General features: G+C 39.2%; 1 protein-coding gene across 2 annotated transcripts in view; it reads left to right on the top strand.

Annotated features, from left to right (window-relative positions):
- Positions 1-12,511, top strand: part of LOC138769969 (sacsin-like) — a 74,369-nt gene extending 61,858 nt beyond the window's left edge. For both annotated transcript variants that reach the window (XM_069948768.1, XM_069948767.1), the window contains exon 9: positions 1,366-12,511. In XM_069948768.1, the coding sequence (XP_069804869.1) occupies positions 1,366-12,161 (10,796 nt within the window). In that variant the 3' untranslated portion in view covers positions 12,162-12,511. The remainder of the gene's footprint in view (positions 1-1,365) is intronic.
- Positions 12,512-18,104: the final 5,593 nt, after the last annotated feature.

Below are 18,104 nucleotides of genomic sequence, written 5' to 3'. Positions count from 1 at the left end.
GACGTGGCTGTAAGTGCCCTTTCATCTCCCATCTGTGCACTTTATGTAACTAAAGCAAGTACTATGCAGAAGTACAGTGCAAGTCTATGAGACTTCTGGCAGTTTCGCATACTGCTCGTTTTAGATACCTGAAGTGCATAGACTGGAGACAGTGGGGACAGAAGTGTGTTCTTAATAAGAAACTAAGTACAATAACAAGGGGTGAAACCTAGGGTTATTTGGGGGAACAATCAAAAGCAAGTGGTCACTAAACCCACAGTAAGTCTATTTAAAGGGAACCCATCACCATAAATATGCTACCTAAGCTATTGGAATCATGTTATAGAGCAGAAGATTGCTATATAGCTTAATGAGAAAAGATTCTTTATAACTTGTAATTTTTTGTTTGAAGTCTCTGATGTTTCCATGCTAAAGAGTCCACTCCATTGAGTGACACTGTCTACTGGACTCCTTAACACAGAATGATCAGGGATTTCAATAAACATGTTACAAGTTATACTGAATCGGTTCACTTGCTCTGTTTAGGTCCTTACCATGCGAAAAATAGCTCTAGAACTACATTGTTCTCACCTATGTTATTGGGTTGGTTCATGTGTCACACTGTGACTGGTTGTTTAGTTTTATGATTTTTTGGTTAGTTACCGGTACATCAAATATGTATTTGTTTTAAAACGTATTCATTCTTTATTTTATTATTATTGTACCTGTAAAGTAGGCGCTGTGAAATCTGTTGGCGCTATACAAATTAATATTATTATAGTACTGGCATCTTACTGTGTGTCAGTACATTATGCATGTGCACCATAATATGCACAGTTACTTGTTAGGGCATATACAATGTGTTACCTAACTATATATACACTGGCCTGACAAAATATGTATATGATTTTAGTCTCAGATTGCAACCAATCATAGCTAATTTTGAGAAATGAAAGCTGAGAGGTGATTGGCTGCTCTTTTTGGGACAAAAATCAGACACATTTTGTGTGTATATGTGTAGAGGCAGCGTTGCTTTCATGAGCTGTCTGTGTTAAGTATTGTATAACAATACTTATTATTGTAGATTTTGACTCCCTATTGAACAATTGTGACAACCTAAATTTACTTCATCTTTAAAATCTGCAATGCAGGTCAATGTTCATCTGGTTTCTCTGTGGTCTCTTTCCATAGCATGGGGATTAGATTTCTTAAATCCTATCTGAATTGCTGCTACTGTATATGCCATGCATAACATAGTGGCTACCATGGCTATACTCTTATAGTAACTACCTATTTACATATGTACTAGTCTCTTATGTGAAAGCGCCAATACCACCTTTAAACTAAAAATGATTTCCTTTTCTCGCTTTTTTTTTTTTTTCCTAGGAACATTCAAGAATCTTGTGTGCTTGACTGGAGAAGTCATATGCAAGAAGCTACAAGAGGCCCTTCCTCAGGAATGGCGCAATGCTACTGACAAAGTCCATTGGTATCCAGGAGTCTCCAATAATCCACCATTACACTGGATTGATACATTGTGGACCTTCCTTCAGCAATACGACAACATTTTAGGTTTCCTTGAGAACCAACCAATTGTACCATTAAGACAAATCAAAGAAAGTTCAAATGACATTGTTCTTGCAAGACTGAAAAGGAAAGCCATTCTCTTTCAGAAAAGCGATGACCACAGAATCACCGAGGGCATTACTCTAATACTGGAGAAAGCTGGCTGTACTATAATACGAGACAAGAATGATTGGCTGTGGCACAAAAACTTACATCTATTCATATTGGCTCCAACACCAAATAATATTCTACAAATCCTCTCAAACTTAAACCTCAGCCAGGTTTTGGAAATCTTTAAAAGCGCACCAAAAGAAGATGTAAAGATTATTTCTGACTTGTTATCCCAAGCTTACCATTTTAACCCATCTGAATTGGACATTTTATACAAATTACCAATTTTTTGCAGTGTGAAAAATTTTACATCCCCTCATTCTGACCTTGTGGATGCCAGGTGCTTAACTGCATTGGACTGCAACACCGTCCCAGCTGTACCAGAAACCTTAGTGTTCCCAGATGTTGTGATAAAATGCAGAGATGAATCAGACAGGAGGCTATTACAGCAGATGAACATAAGATTATTAAATGCCGTAGACGTTGCTTTACTGCTGGTTAAAGCAATTCAAAAAGATTCCTATATTCATCATGAAAAGGAAATTCAAAATGTAATGTTCTGGATATTGAGAAATGGATACGCACTATTCACTCAGAGTGACCAACTGAAATCCATCTGCAGAAACCTTAACTTCATCCCTTGCAACAGTCATTTTCAACCACCACCGAACCTTTATGATCCTATGATCGACACATTGAGAGTTTTGTTTGAGTCAACAAAATTTCCACCCGTGAATTATCATGAAGATTCGGTGCTGATGTCACTGAGAATGTTAGGGTTGCTAGACTCCATCAATAAAATCACACCGGAGGACATCTTAAAAATTGCTCAACAATTAAGTCAGGGTAAGGATATGCCTTCTTCCTTACGCAAAGCTAATGCCCTTGTCGAGGTGTGCAACGGCACTAAGGTTTTATCCAAGTTAAGCTCACACAACTTAAAGGAACTTGGCGGTCTTCCTTGGGTCCCTATTATTTGTGAAGGTTCGCAGACTACATTAAAAGAGCCAAAAAATGTGAGAAGCATGAAATACTATAATATCATTGAATTCTCAATGCCTCTAACCGACTGTTTTATTGAAAAAGCAAATGATATTCTTGGCCTAAATGATCTCCCACCTCCTGAAAAAGTTGCGGAAAATCTTAAAGCACTCAGACTCAACTATAAGTCAATGGACCAGTACTCCTTTTATAGAAAACTCCATGACATTTACAAGTATATACAAGATCATGTTAACCAATTCCATAGGGATATTCTCAGAGAAGTTGTGATTTGGAATGGAAATGGTTTCTCTTTTCCACATGAGACTGTTTTATGCTACCCAGAAGGTCTGGATCTGTCATCCTGTGTCCATAAAGTGCCACCTGATTTTTTAACGTACAAACAACTTTTTGCTAGATGTGGTGTAAAAAGCACATTACCACACAATGAAGTCATTGAAATTCTGCATAAATTAAAAGATTGCATAGACAAGGAGTGCGCTGATTATGGATCTTCCAAAGACCTGAAGCTTGTCATTTCTATCTTGGACTGGATGAAGGTTAACTCTGTATGTGGAAGCGATGAGATTCCTATTCCAGTTCAGTCTGACAAGGGGTGTTTTAGACTAAAACCACTCTCTAAAACGTTATACTGTGACATGGAGAAACAGTACTTAACCAGTACTTATATGGACTATGGCATTGTACATGAAGAAATTTCAATGGCCACCGCCAGATACCTAAATATTCCACTTCTGAGCACCAAGGTATTAAAACCAGAGTTTTTTGATCCATGGGGACCATCTGAACCAGTGACTCTAAGAATAAAAAACATTCTTAGAGAATATAGTGAAAATGTGGAAATTTTTAAAGAAATGATACAGAATGCGGACGATGCAGATGCTACAGCCTGCCATTTCTTAGTAGATATGAGACAGAACTCTGAAATACGTAAAAGACTAATAGACCCCGGAATGGAAAGCTGTCATGGGCCAGCACTATGGTCTTACAACAACAGTAAATTTACAGATATGGATTTTACCAATATTATACGCATTGGAGCAGCCACTAAAGAAGCTAATGTGCAAAAAATTGGCAAGTTTGGCTTGGGATTTAACACTGTCTACCATATCACTGATGTGCCTTCTATAATGAGTGGTTCACAAGTTCTTATATTTGACCCAAATGCAAACCATTTGCAGAAACACATTTCACAAAGAAATCCAGGCATGAAGTTGGATCTCCAAAAAAATTCTGAAGTGCTTCATATATTTGCTGACCAATTCAAGCCATACTCCAATGTGTTTGGTTGTAAACTTGCACAACCTTTCAACTTTAACGGAACTCTAATTCGTCTGCCATTCCGAACAGAAGAAGAAGCTAAAGAAACAGAAATCTGCCACCAAACATTTGGGAAAGAACAGATAAATCTCTTCATGACTGATTTTGAAAATTCTTCAGAAACTCTACTAATTTTCTTAAGAAATGTAAAAGAAGTAGAATTAAGTTATCTGTCCAGCAGTCAATGTCCTGGGTACCAGACCCCAAAAGCGCATCTTCAAAAAGAAGCAGTCCAAACACTGCAGGTTTCTCAAGGTGTGTTACTACAACAGGAGCAGTTAAACGTATCTAAGCAGCTGCGTGAGCATAAGGATATCTTGGACATCAACTGCACAAACATTGTAAAAATAACTGCGCAGAAATCTAATACAAACAATATACAATTCTACTTAATGCAATCTGGCCTTGGAGTGAAGGAATCTGTTAAGAATTTCATGCAAAAAGAAAAACTACTTTGCCTCCCAGTTGCTGGGGTTGCCCTTCCTTTAAAGAAAAATCCAAGTACTGGAAAATGGATGGCTAATTTAGAAGGTTTTCAAGGGATAGTGTTCTGCTTCCTTCCCCTTCCAGTTTCTACTGGGCTGCCTTTTCATATAAATGGAACTTTTTCAGTGATGTCAAACAGAAAAACCTTGTGGGAAACAACTGCAAAAGGCGAATGGAATAAACATTTACTATGCGATGCTGTGCTAGTTGCTCTCATAACTGCATTACTACAACTACAAGAGCTAAATCTGAATGGTGATACAGAGGACTACTACTATCACACTTTTTGGCCTGACATCACAAAAGTGAACACTCATTTCATAGAAATGGTTAAAAGCTTTTACCATGCAGTAGCCTTTGGACTAGAGAGCTCCTTGCCCCATCTATTTACCAATGGACAAGAATGTTTCACCATAAAACATGCATGCTTTCTGGACCTGGAAATGTTCAAGGACGAAACAATACAACATCTTGTCAAAAAAGTATTTTCCATGCATTTACCAAAGCCATACAAGGCAGTTGACCTCCCAGATTGGGTAAAAGGAAGCTTCAGTGTGAGTAACTGCTACAGTGAGCTAGAGAAGAACTGTTACAACTGTAAGAGATTCTACAGAGAGATAGTATTTGAAAAACTGGACTGTTTAGAGAGAGAAGATCGAAATGCTTTAATACTTTACGCCATCGATCTGAAAGATAAAGAACTGTCGAGTTTGTTGTTATCAAAACCCTGCATCCCATCATCTTTAGATGGCAACTTACAATTTATAACAAACCTAGTGGACCCAAAGGGCAAAGTGTCAGCACTGTATGATCCTGAGGAAGGACGTTTTCCTAATGGGGCAGAGTTTCTCAAACTAGAGCGGTTAAATTACCTGCATACCCTGGGTTTACTTAAGGACAAACTTCCTCTAGAGGAGCTGATGGAGAGAGCAAAAAAAATAAAAAATATCTGGATCTATGACCGCAAAAGGGCATTAAAACAAATTTCATGTGTACTCGAACTATTGAGCGATTTACTTAATGAGCAAGGGTCTATTGAAAATGGAGAATTTAGAGACATCGCCTTCCTTCCTGCAGTGCCTCCACAAAGCAATGCTGTTGACCTAGATGATCTAACTTTAATGAAGGCAAAAGACCTTTATCAGTACAAACATAAAGCTCTTGTCTCCATGATTTACCCAGTCCTAAGCCAAAAACATTTGGAAAACATTAGATTGTCTGCTAATGTTACGTCTTTCCTTGGCATTGATCATAAACCTTCTATTCAGGATGTTATATCTCAACTACAGAAAGTTTCCGAAGGCATGAATTTGCTGAACAGTGATGAGTCTTTTTCCTTAGCAAAAGAGTGTTACGCTTATTTAAATAAAAGACTACAAAAAGAACCAAAGCATGCTGGCCTTGTGAAGAAAGAAGCTTCTGCTTTCCCCTTTGTTTACATTGATAATGACTTTGTACCAGTGAATGTGGTTGCCCACACAAATCCTTTGAATGTTTCCCCTTATTTGTATAAACTACCAAAGCACTATGAACATTTTGAGAATCTATGGAATAGTGTTGGAATTTGCAGAGAATTCTCCTTAGAACAATACTTTTCCATCTTGGAACAGATGGCTGTTAATCACCAAGGGACTAAACTTTCACAATGTGAGCTCTTAATGGTAATAGATATAATTAATCATTGCCTTGATAAAATACCAGAAAATCATAACTCATTTGTCTCAAAGCAAGTTTTTCTGCCGGACACGAAATGTAAATTACGACATGCGGATAAGATCTTTTACAATGACTCTCCCTGGCTTCCCTATGATCAAGAGCTCAATTTCTGCAATGAACGACTTCCCCGAGCTGTGGTGTCAAAATTGAGAATCAAGACAAGAATTCATCATACACTTCAAAAATTAAAGTATTCAGATCTTTCCAAATGGGGATCCCACTTTGGTGCAAAGGAAAACATTACTACACGCATCAAAAATATTTTGAAGGAATATTCTTTGAAAAAAGATATACTTAAAGAGCTGCTTCAGAATGCAGATGATGCCGAGGCTACTGAAGTTCATTTCGTGCTGGACTGCAGAACACACAAAAAAGAAAGGGTTTTTGGGAATGAATGGCACCCGCTTCAAGGTCCGGCCCTTTGTGTTTACAACAACAAAAAATTTACTTCTGAGGATATTGATGGAATTCAAAACCTTGGTATTGGTGGCAAGGAAAACCATTTAGACAAAACAGGGAAGTTTGGGCTTGGCTTTAATTCTGTCTACCACATAACAGATTGCCCTTCTTTTGTCAGTGCAGATACCGTCATGTGTGTTTTTGATCCTAACTGCATGTTTTTGGACTGTTCTAATGAAGCCAGCCCAGGTCAAATGCTTAACATTAACAATGAGTTCAAGGGAACATTTCAGAATGTTTATGACACCTTCTTACCATCCATGTTCAACCTACAAGAAGGAACAATTTTCCGTCTACCACTAAGAAGGGCAGACACAGTGGCAGAGTCTAAAATAAGTCACCACCTTTCATCGTTGGAAGATATCAGAAATATGTGTGAAGACCTTGATAAAGATGCAGACATGATTCTGTTCTTAAATCATATTAGAAAAATGACTTTCTCAGAAATTTCAGAAACTGGAAATGTCCGAGAGCTCTTTTCTGTTGAGACTACCATTGATGAGATGAATTCACAGAAAATATCATTGTTTCAACAAAAACTCGCTAACTATGTTAGCAATGAGGCTTGCCTTCCTGAAGGTGCACCATTCAGAATATCATCAAAAGTTAAAATAAAAAGGAGCAGCTCAAACACTGTAGCCAGCTGGCTTATAGTCCGACAACTGGGAGTTGAAAGCATGAGTGGGTTTAGTACATTAGAAGAAATTTCAAACAACTTACATCAAACCCTTATACCACATGGCTCAATAGCTGCCTGCTTTAATGAATCAGTAGATGGTAGGGCTTTCTGTACTTTGCCTCTTCCTCTAAAAACTGGCCTCCCAGTACACATAAATGCAAATTTTATTGTGGATTCTGCACGTCGAAATATTTGCACAGAGGATGGTAATAGTCCAAAGACTGCCTGGAATATGTTCCTCCTCTCAGATATTACAGCGCCACTGTATTGCTACCTCCTTGACTGTCTATGTGAAGAATTGACAAAGGATAAAAGTCGACCACTGCACTTTAGAAATTTTGACTCCTGCAAGAAATTCCTTGATGGCTTCTTCTCATTTTTCCCTACCAACACTGAATGTGTGCCACCACAGTTGAAAGCTATAGTTACAAAAGTTTACTTAACTCTCTTTGAACTGAAATTACAAGTAATTCCTCTTTACAAAATAAGTAATACAGAAAATAAATCTGCCAAGAAAAACAGCGTAGTTGTCCAGTGGTCAAACATTGGAAAATCCTCCATTACTGAAGAGCCATTCTTTTTAAATCCAGAAAAAGACAAGGATATTGAACATGTACTTCTGAGCATCAACATGCATCTGGCTTATGGAGGTCATGTATGTAAGGCTTTTAAAGAAGCTGGTGTAAATGTCTACGAATTAAACCCACAAACTCTATGCTGTTTTCTAAAGGCTGTTCCTTTGCTTCCTAATGGACATTGTCTACCTGCCCCTGTCACTAGTTCTGTGTTCAGAAAGGAGGAAAACTGTAAGGCTCTTTTAAACTTCTGTTTAAAATATTCCTCGCCAGAAAACAATGTTGATCTGCAAGGAGTTCCTCTATTAGTTACTGTCGATGGGATGCTTCATGACTTTGACAAAGACAAACCGAAATTTTCTCAACGTTTCTCAAAACTTTTTCCTGAGGCAAGTAGTGAATTCATAAAATACAAAAACACCCCTTTTTTGGAGAACTGTGGTTTTGTGAAATGTCTAGACATAAAGAGTTCTGTCACTTTAGTAAAGAACCATCTGGGGCCAATGTATGAAATTCCTCTAAAAACAAATGCAATCCATCCCATCCCGCTTTCACAAAATATAGCTGACTGGCTAAAAGAGCTATGGCTTTTTTTTAATAGTGAAATATTGATGCAGAAGGCTGGAGAAGAAAATGCGAAGTTTGATGAAATTCTCGCTATCTTTAACCAATGGGCAATTGTACCAGTTTATTTTAAAACATCATCTAGTAAACAAGGTATCGTCTATGTTCTTCCCCTTGCTGACCTTAAAAACATTTGCTTTCCAAGCTGCAGTGAGATGGCCAAGTGCCTTTTCAAACTAGGATTTCCCAAATTACATTTGTCCACATTTCCAAATTTTATCATTCAATATTTCAATCCCCACATGTTGGATGCAGAAAATCTTGAATTGGTCCTAGAACAACTAAGTTCTAGAAATGACCTTCAGTGGAAATTAATGGAAACTACAGAGCTTGATGCACTTCTGTTTTGTATTTTACAAAAATTGCCATCGAAACAGAACCAGGGCATTTTATTAAATAAACTCAAAACTTTACCCTTGTTTGAAACCATCCAAGGCAAAAGACAGAACTTAGTTGGATGCAATAAGATTTATCTACTTGACACAAAACTTGACATGAAACCTTTTCGACTTTCTGACCTGCATCCTTCAATAATTTACCTTACAAATAGTGATCTTAACAAGAAGGCTAGTCAGCTTATGAACATCCCATTAATCAATGACTTGGAATTACTTACTGACTATCTTCTCTCGGATCTTGAATCATTTAATGAAAATCAATTACTGCATATTTTACGTATGGTTTTACAACTTCAGTATTGCCAAGGTTTCCAGAGTAAGGAAAAACAGATTATCACCTCACTCGCATCTGTGAGACTGATCAGAGACAAGTGTGGAGTACTTCAAAAGGCATCGTACTTCTATGATGATACAGTAGAACTGTTTTCTGTGTTAGAGCTTCATGGGCATTTCATCCCCAACAGTTTATGGGACTTGTTTGGAATAAATCAGAGCAACTTACGCTATTTTCTGCAAAAACTTGGAATGAAAACCTCACTTACAGAGAGAGATTTTATTAAATTTGCAACTGAGATTGAAAGAAATGCTAAAGGCAAAAGTTCTTTAAAATCACTTCATACCAAGGCCAAAGCATTGTACAAATATTTGCTATCTATAGATTCAGAAAAAATAAGCCATTCATTTGTGACTGAAGTAAGAAACATTGCATTTATCATTCCATTTAATGTTGACGACAAACTAAAAGCACTACACCCTTCATTCACTGAAAATGTTGCTACAGTTGCACTTAACGGTTCACTGTTCACGGTTCACGGTTCACTGAACAGAATTAGTTATGAATCATTGGTTTGGACATCCATGCCATTACTTAAATCAGTATATAACAAGGAAAAGTTACTAAAAACTTTTGGAGTACTGAATGAGCCACCTATTAAAAAAGTAATTGACAATATAAAAAACATATGCAAAGTTTCATGTGATAGCAAAGAATTGCAGGATACCAGAGGCACAGCACTGAAACTGATATATGGCTTCCTTCAAAACAAAGGTGATAACATTGATATTACCACTTTAAAGGATGTTCAGTTCATTTTGGTAAACGATGAAAAGGATATTGCATTACCAACACAAGTAGTTTTCAGCCTTCAAAAGGAAAATCATTTTTGGCCATACCTGTTTAAGATGCCTCGAGGGCTTGCATGTTATAACGATTTCCTTCAAAAAGTTGGAGTTGAGGCTGAGCCTACAGTCTTCCATTTTGCCAATTTACTTTCAACAGTTTATGCAGAGACATTGGATAAGACTTGTTTGCACGCAAATCTAAAAACGACGGTGTTTGCTGCTACAAGACAACTTTTCAATTTACTAAGGGAAAATAAAGATGCTCAACGCATCAGTTCTTTGCATCTTTTAGCTATGGATGGTAAACTCTACGAATCATCTAGTCTGGTCTTAAATAACTGCCGATCTCACATTACATCAGAGAAACTGAAAAGTACATTCAAGTTTGTTTACACTGCATGCACGAATGAGCGCTTTGACTCTTATGAACTGGAAAGTCTTCTGAAATGCTTACCGGAAAAGATTCGTCCTAGGATGCTTTCTGACATCACTAAAGAGTCTCTCAATGTGGATGAAGAAAACCTGTGCTCGTATAGTGATCAATGCTCATTAAAATTAAAGTTTGAAGAATTATTTTCTTCTTTGCAATTTCAAGATGGACTGATTTGCCTTCTTCAAAATCAAAGCAAAGGGAAAATGAAACAGGAGGAGGCTAGAGAAAAGTGTAACTTTATATTCGGGAAGTTGGAGATAATCTGTTTCTCCCAGTTGCAAACTGTATTAATGTATGAGGATAAACCCTTGGATGCTACGCGATGCAAAAAAACTGTGGTCGTAAAAAAAAACAAAGAAAGAGGCTGTCAAATATACTTCCAACATTGCGACTCCTTGCAGAACAGAAAGTTGATTGAAATAGTACAAATGCTGGCAAAGGAAATTAATGATCTGATGAAAAATATATTAACACATTCATCGATATCTGTTGTCACACAAATGCTTTCCTGCGATGATCCTAATGAAATAATCGATGTTCTCAAAGACAATTGTTTGTGGAATAGCTTTAGTACTCAAAGTACTTCTTCTTTACCAAAACCAGGTGACAAAATTTCCAGTGAATGTTATGATTGTTTGGATATGAGCATCATGAATACTTTCAAAGTTGGTGAATATGTAGGTTACATGATTCCGTCCGGAGAAGAAAGTTACCTATATGCCATCATTGTGGAGGAACTAGACATAAAAATGCTTGGAAGCTGTGAAATCGAAATGTATCTCATAGACATTGGTCAGGAGGATATGATTGAGGCCAGTGTTCTTAATTTATACCAGTTCAAGAGATCTGAAAGCCAGAGCATAAAAGCTCTTTGTTTGCTTGGGAATGCACAACCTCCAAAGAGTCAAACATTTTCTATTGAACACATGAAAAAAGAGATTGATCTTTACTTAAGCAAAATATGGGGATTCCCTGAAAATGAGCGCAGGCAGGCTATAAGACGACTTTATTTGAAATACCATCCGGACAAAAACATTGGACACGAGACACTTTACACGGGTGCTTTTAAATATCTTCAGCACAGACTTAAGGAAATGGAATCCAGCCAAAGAAAGGGCTACCATGCCTCACAATCTTCACCTAATAGCTCTAGAAACACTGGAGGCTTTTGGGCTGAATGGAACAATCAAGCGTCCAACCACAAGCACAGTCGTGAACACTTTTCCAGAACATCCAGATGCAATTATGATTTCTGGGAATACCATAGCACTCCCACCCACCCAAAACCTCAAGAAGCAGAAAGATGGTTGAGGCAAGCAAAATGTGATCTTAAAGCTGCAGAACATGATGTTGGTCATGGTCACACGGAATGGGTGTTTTACAAAGTACACCAGGCAGTGGAGAAAGCTTTATTTGCAGCACAGTATATTAAGACAGGAAAAATAAATAAGGATTATACTATAGTTCTCTTAGCAGAGACAGTCTCCACTTACTGTGACACCCTTCAAAGTATTCATGATGATGTGCTACAACTAAAAGCATGCGGTGTAGATAAAGACAGAACACAGTATCCCAGTTGCCATACTCCACCTGGTATTCCCAACAATAGTTTAGACGCTGATAAAGAAGACAAGGTGATTGCTCTCGCTAAAGTTGTTGTCAAGAGGTTAGAGAGTTACATACTTGTATAAGAAAGCACGTTATACTTTGTTTTGTAAACTAGTTCACGTTATTGATTTTTTTACTTCTTTTGTATGTTGTTAGTTTGTATATTTTCTGTAACAGTCCGATAACAACATATATAGCGCCTACATATTCTGTAGCACTTTACAATTTTGTGGTCACATATAGAGACAGTAATCAGATGTTACAAAACTACACACTAATTCCATGAGGAGTCAGGGCCCTGACTCCTACAAAATAGACAATTTACTAATTTACAGATTGTACATTCCATGTTATACATGTTTCTGTATAAATATATGCATAATTTTATATTCCAAGCACAAGTATCCTAGTAAAATATGTTATATGCATACTACAGTGTGGCTTTTTGTGTTTGTCAGGGGAAAACGCAACATAAAATTATCATATTCAACTGAAAATTTCCCTAGGATTCAGTGTTTTTTAAGCTCACTATTCGATAGATCATGGACAGCAGTTTAAAAAGGCTCCATTGACATCACATTTATGTTCTCTACCCTGTGGGTATACATTATAATAGCATCAAAAAGATATTGAAACATATACACCGCAGTGTAGCTATAGGCTTCGGTAGACCAAACAATCTACTAGTGTCTATAGACTACTATGCTTTCCTAGCTTAAATAAAACAGACACAGTCATAGCAAGTGCATGCACTGTTATACGTTTAAATACCCTTTCAATGGTATTCTGACATATTCCAACAGCAGAGAAAAAAAATGTGATGTCAATGGGGCCTTACTTTGAATATTAATTAAAGAGTTTATCCAGGCCAAGGAGCATATGGCTGTTTTTTTTTCCAGAAACAGCACCACCGATGTCCTCCGTTTGACTGTGGTTTTTCCAGCTCAGTTCCATTGACGTTAATAAAGCCGAATTGTAATACCACAGGCAACGTGAGGACAGGGGTGGTGCTGTTTTTGCAAGAAAATAGCAGTTTTTTCTTATCTAGGATAAAAGATGATGATTCCACGCTCACTGAGAAATCTGGAAAAATATCCTTTATTTGTAAGATTGACTTAGATGCAGGCCTCAGAAATAAAGAAGCATTTTGTGGATATTGGGAACTTTCAGTAGGGTTTTTTTCCAGGTACCATTTGTTTTCAAAGGTGTCAAGGAACCCCCACACCCTAAAACACCACCATATTGAAATTTACACACTCCAGGAATTTATCTAGTATCTGACCCCCATAGATATTTCATTGAATTTATTTACCCAATGATATATAATATGTTGGCTTAAAAGCATATACACGGGTTCTGACAGGAGGCAGAGACCCTGGCAGAAGACAGATCAGTGATAAACGTGGTACGGTAGGGCTAAGGGTACTATTACACGGAACGATAATCGGCCCGATTGAGCCGATTATAGCTCCATGTAAAAAATACAATGATCAGCTGATGACAACGATCATCGGCTGATCGTTGATATAGGTTCTGACCTATATTTGTCGGGCGCCGACCGCGCACCGTTATGTGTAATAGCGGTGCGCCGCCGGTGACTGACGATATATATTACCTATCCACGTTCCAGGGCTGCTGCTGCGGTCTTCTGTCCGGGTCCTGCGCGCTCTAGCTTCAGACCGGTCTGTCAGCTGACAGGCCGCCCGGCCAATCACAGGCCGCAGCGGTCTCGGCCTGTGATAGGCTGAGCGGCCTGTCAGCTGACAGGCCACTCTGAAGTTAGAGCGCGGGACCTGTGGAGAAGAAGACCGCAGGAGCAGCCCTGGAACGTGGATAGGTAATGTATATAGTTAAAGGACAACTCCGGTGGGAACCCCCCCCCCAAAAAAAAACACAGACACCATACTCACCATCCCTCCGGTGACGATCGCCACTCCATTCGCCCGCCGTCCGCCTCACCGTCACCTGCGTCTGCCGTCCAGCGATGTCTCTTGCTTCCGGGTCCATGAGAGAGAAAAGGCTGCCAGTGCGCTTGCGCATCGGCAGCCTTTTCATTGGCTGGAGCGCATCACATGGCTTCCAGCAAGCTCAGCCAATCAGGGCTGAGCAAGCTGGAAGCCATGTGATGCACTCCAGCCAATGAAAAGGCTGCTGGTGCGCATGTGCACCAGCAGCCTTTTTCTCTCCCATTCACTCTCAATGAAGACGCCGAAGAGGAAGAAGACCCGGACCGCCTCCCAGCTCTGACGTCACCCGACACCAGAGAAGAGGACCGTGACGACCGTAATAGGTAATGTATACATTCTTTAACTTCCGGGGTGGGGGGTCGGAAAGTGGGGGAAGGGGGCCAGACCGGGTATTTAACCCATAGCTGCACCAGGACGTTACTGAACGTCCTCGTGCCGCTATGGGAGTTCAGAGGGGGGTTGCGCGGCGACCCCCCTCTGAACTGCCACGATCCCAGGTGCCGCCTGTAGCCCGTTGATTGTGGCTATACGGTCCGATCGCCGTGCCCGCTAATTAAGTACTTAGAAGCAGCTGTCAAAGTTGACAGCTGCTTCTAAATACTTGCTCATATCCATCCCTGGTGGTCTAGTGGGGGGATCGCCCCCCTGCGGCGCGATTGCGGGGGGGCGATCCCCGCATCCATCCCGGGCTGGGGTCTGCGCCGTAATGGCGCTGATCCCGGCTCGGCATTCTATTGCTTTTGGCTGCAGCAGCCAAAAGCAATAGAACACCGATCTCATGGATTCATGCAGTATAACTATACTGCATGGATCTCTATGAGAGATCAGAGTGCATATACTAGAAGTCCCCCAGGGGGGCTTCTAGTATATGTGTAAAGTAAAAGAAAAATGTATTTTTAATAACACAAAATCCCCTCCCCTAATAAAAGTCTGAATCACCCCCTTTCCCCATTTTATAAATAAAAATAAATAAACACAAATAAACAAACATGTTTGCTATCGCCGCATGCGTAATCGCCCGAACTATTAATTAATCACATTCCTGATCTCACACGGTAAACGGCGTCAGCGCAAAAAAATCCCAAAGTGCAAAATTGCGCATTTTTGGTCGCATCAAATCCAGAATAATTGTAATAAAAAGCGATCAAAAAGTCATATATGCGCAATCAAGGTACCGATAGAAAGATCACATCATGGCGCAAAAAATGACACCTCACACAGACCCATAGACCAAAGGATAAAAGCGCTATAAGCCTGGGAATGGTGCGATTTTAAGGAACATATATTTTATTTAAAAGGTTTTAATTTTTTACAAGCCATCAAATCAAATAAAAGTTATACATGTTACATATCGTTGTAATTGTAACAACTTAAGGAACATATATAACGAGTCAGTTTTACCCCAGGGCGAACGGAGTAAAAACAACCCCCCCCCCCAAATTAAAAAAAAAAAACATTTTTTTTTTTCAATTTCACCACACATTGAATTTTTTTCTGGTTTCCCGGCACATTTTAGGCAAAAATTACATCTGCCATAGCAAAGTACAATTAGTTGCACAAAAAATAAGGGCTCATTTGGGTCTCTAGGTGGAAAAATGCAGGCGCTATGGCCTTATATACACGAGGAGGGAAAAACGAAACCGCAAAAATGAAAATTGGCTGTGTCCCCTAAGGGTTAACCACATTACAAAGTTATATAACTTTGTAATGTGTGTTAAATAAGCGGAAAAAAAAATTCGCCGGAGTTGTCCTTTAAGCAAGGGTTGCAAGGACATCGGTAATGATGTCCCTGCAGCCCTTGTTTAACGATTATTGGGCCGTGTAATAGGTCCGGTAAACGAGCACCGATCTAGCAGATCGCTGCTCGTTTACAGGTATTATCGGGCCTCCATCGGCCCGTGTAATACCACCATAAGGAGCAATTATAAGGACAGGGGTGAGTGACTGATTAGCTCTGAGGCTGTCTTGACAGCACTGACAAATGACAGATGGCAGATAATATGCTCAGGAGTGGTCAGGACACTTTAGCATTATTGCTCTTATAGTTTATTTCAGTCAGTTCCAGCAGGCGCTCTCATGCAGGGCCATGTTTACAGCTTATGCTGCCCTCGTCACTCAGACTTAGCCACACCCTATTAGTGTAATTCCATAAGCATCAGAATGTTTTCATGCAGATCTGTCACAAATATGAAGCAAAAGTTACATTTACCATCGCTATCACCCTTTGTCCACAAATCAATCATAAATTCACAACATAATGAGAAGCTGTGGCTGCAAATGTGCAAGTACATTTCACTTCTTACTCATGTAATTCAACCAAAGGGCAAAACTTTTCTCCAGACCACATTATGGATAGAAAATGATAGAAAAACATTCTATGACAACATTCTATACCACCTTTCTAAGCCTACATTCTATGTCACAATTATTATGCCAACAGTATGTGTCCACATTTTAAGCCTATATAATGTATATGCCAACATTCAAATCCTACATTCAATGCCAGCATTCCATGACTACATTCTATGCCAATATTCTAAGCCTACATTCTATACTACCATTGTAAGACTACAATCATTTCCAGCATTATATGTCAACTTTCTAAGCCTACATTCTGTCAACATTATAAGCCAACGTTCTATGCCTTCATTAAATGCCAACATTCTAAGGCTACATTCTATGTCAACATTCTATAACCATTCTCAGCCTATATACTATGCCAACCAAAGAAGAAAACTGATTTTATTTCCCCACATTATGACAGCAGCATTTACATTAAAATTATTACTCACTGAAGTGCTGCCCTAGGCACAGGATCATGAGTGCCAAATGGCAAATACAGCCCTGTAAAGGACCCTCTGCTTCTAAATACTGTCACATAAAAGTTCTCTTCACAGAAGTGGTAACCGGTGTTAAACAGCCCTAAATAGCTGTGATTTGTCCAACTCATAGGACTGCTCTGAGTGATCTCATGTCAACTAGCTGTGATTGATCTCTATCTGGAACAGTGGAAATCACATAGACGTTACTGTGTCAAAGAACACTGTTATTGATCATTCCATGGACATAAATGTGTGCCTATTTGCTTTAAGGCATTGTTAAACTGCTTAAATGGGTGTACAAGTCTGTCTAAATACAGGAAGACATTATAAGAAAAGCCAGCAGGATTCCATTCTCCCTAGTGGTAAGGGTCTTCAGATGCAGGATGGAAAAAGATGCAGTTTGAAGTTTCCGTCATGGAAAATGCACTGATTTTCACATCAAAACCAGCAAGATGTCGCCTAAATCCCATTCCCCCATTGTAGGAAAGGTGGAACAATGAAGTGAAATTACTCTATTTTTTGCGCAATTCAGCTTGGAAGCCACAGTTGAAGTCTGTGTTTCAGAGCTGTCCCCCAACTGGCCACAGCTACACAGCTAAGTGGATAACAAAAATGGCATCCTTTGCACATGTTAACTAATTGGGATCTGAAGCACGGACCCTTGATATGTAGGTCTATATATCAAGGGGCATCTCTAAATATTATGAGCTACAAACATGGGCTAACAGATAAAAGTGTAATATAATGACCTTTTTTTTTTTTTTTTGTAGAAGTTTTTTTTATTTTTTCAGGATTCCTCTCTCACATTCCTCACAATAAACAAACAGCGACAAACACATTTTTTATACTCACTATCACTCTGGGGTCCTTCATGCGTCTCCATTTCTTGGGAATTTCCTTCTTCTGCGGCTGGATGCGTCAGATGTCTGACAGCTTGCTCAGCAAATTGGAGCTAAGCAAGCTGTCAGAAGAGGGGCTTGCCCGCTGTGAAGATGTCATCGCCACAAGATAGTGCCGGCCGTGGTCGACAGGTACGTATGCTTTTTAATACCTTCGGGGGGGGGGGGGGGGGGGGGGAGATGTATGTCGAGGAGGATGTTGGTAGGAAAGGGAAATTATCTGGGGAAAAAAATCACCGGAGTTATTTGTTAGCTTTGTTAGCTGCAGCTAATAGCTTACAGGTGGGCTCTGTCCTTTTAAACACCTATAGTACTATATATCGAATAACTGTTTGCAG

This window comes from Dendropsophus ebraccatus, chromosome 12, assembly GCF_027789765.1.
Source record: "Dendropsophus ebraccatus isolate aDenEbr1 chromosome 12, aDenEbr1.pat, whole genome shotgun sequence".
Classification (NCBI taxonomy): Eukaryota; Metazoa; Chordata; class Amphibia; order Anura; family Hylidae; genus Dendropsophus; species Dendropsophus ebraccatus.
The sequence above is the reverse complement of the archived record's forward strand: the minus strand, read 5'-3'. Positions and strand labels throughout refer to the sequence as shown.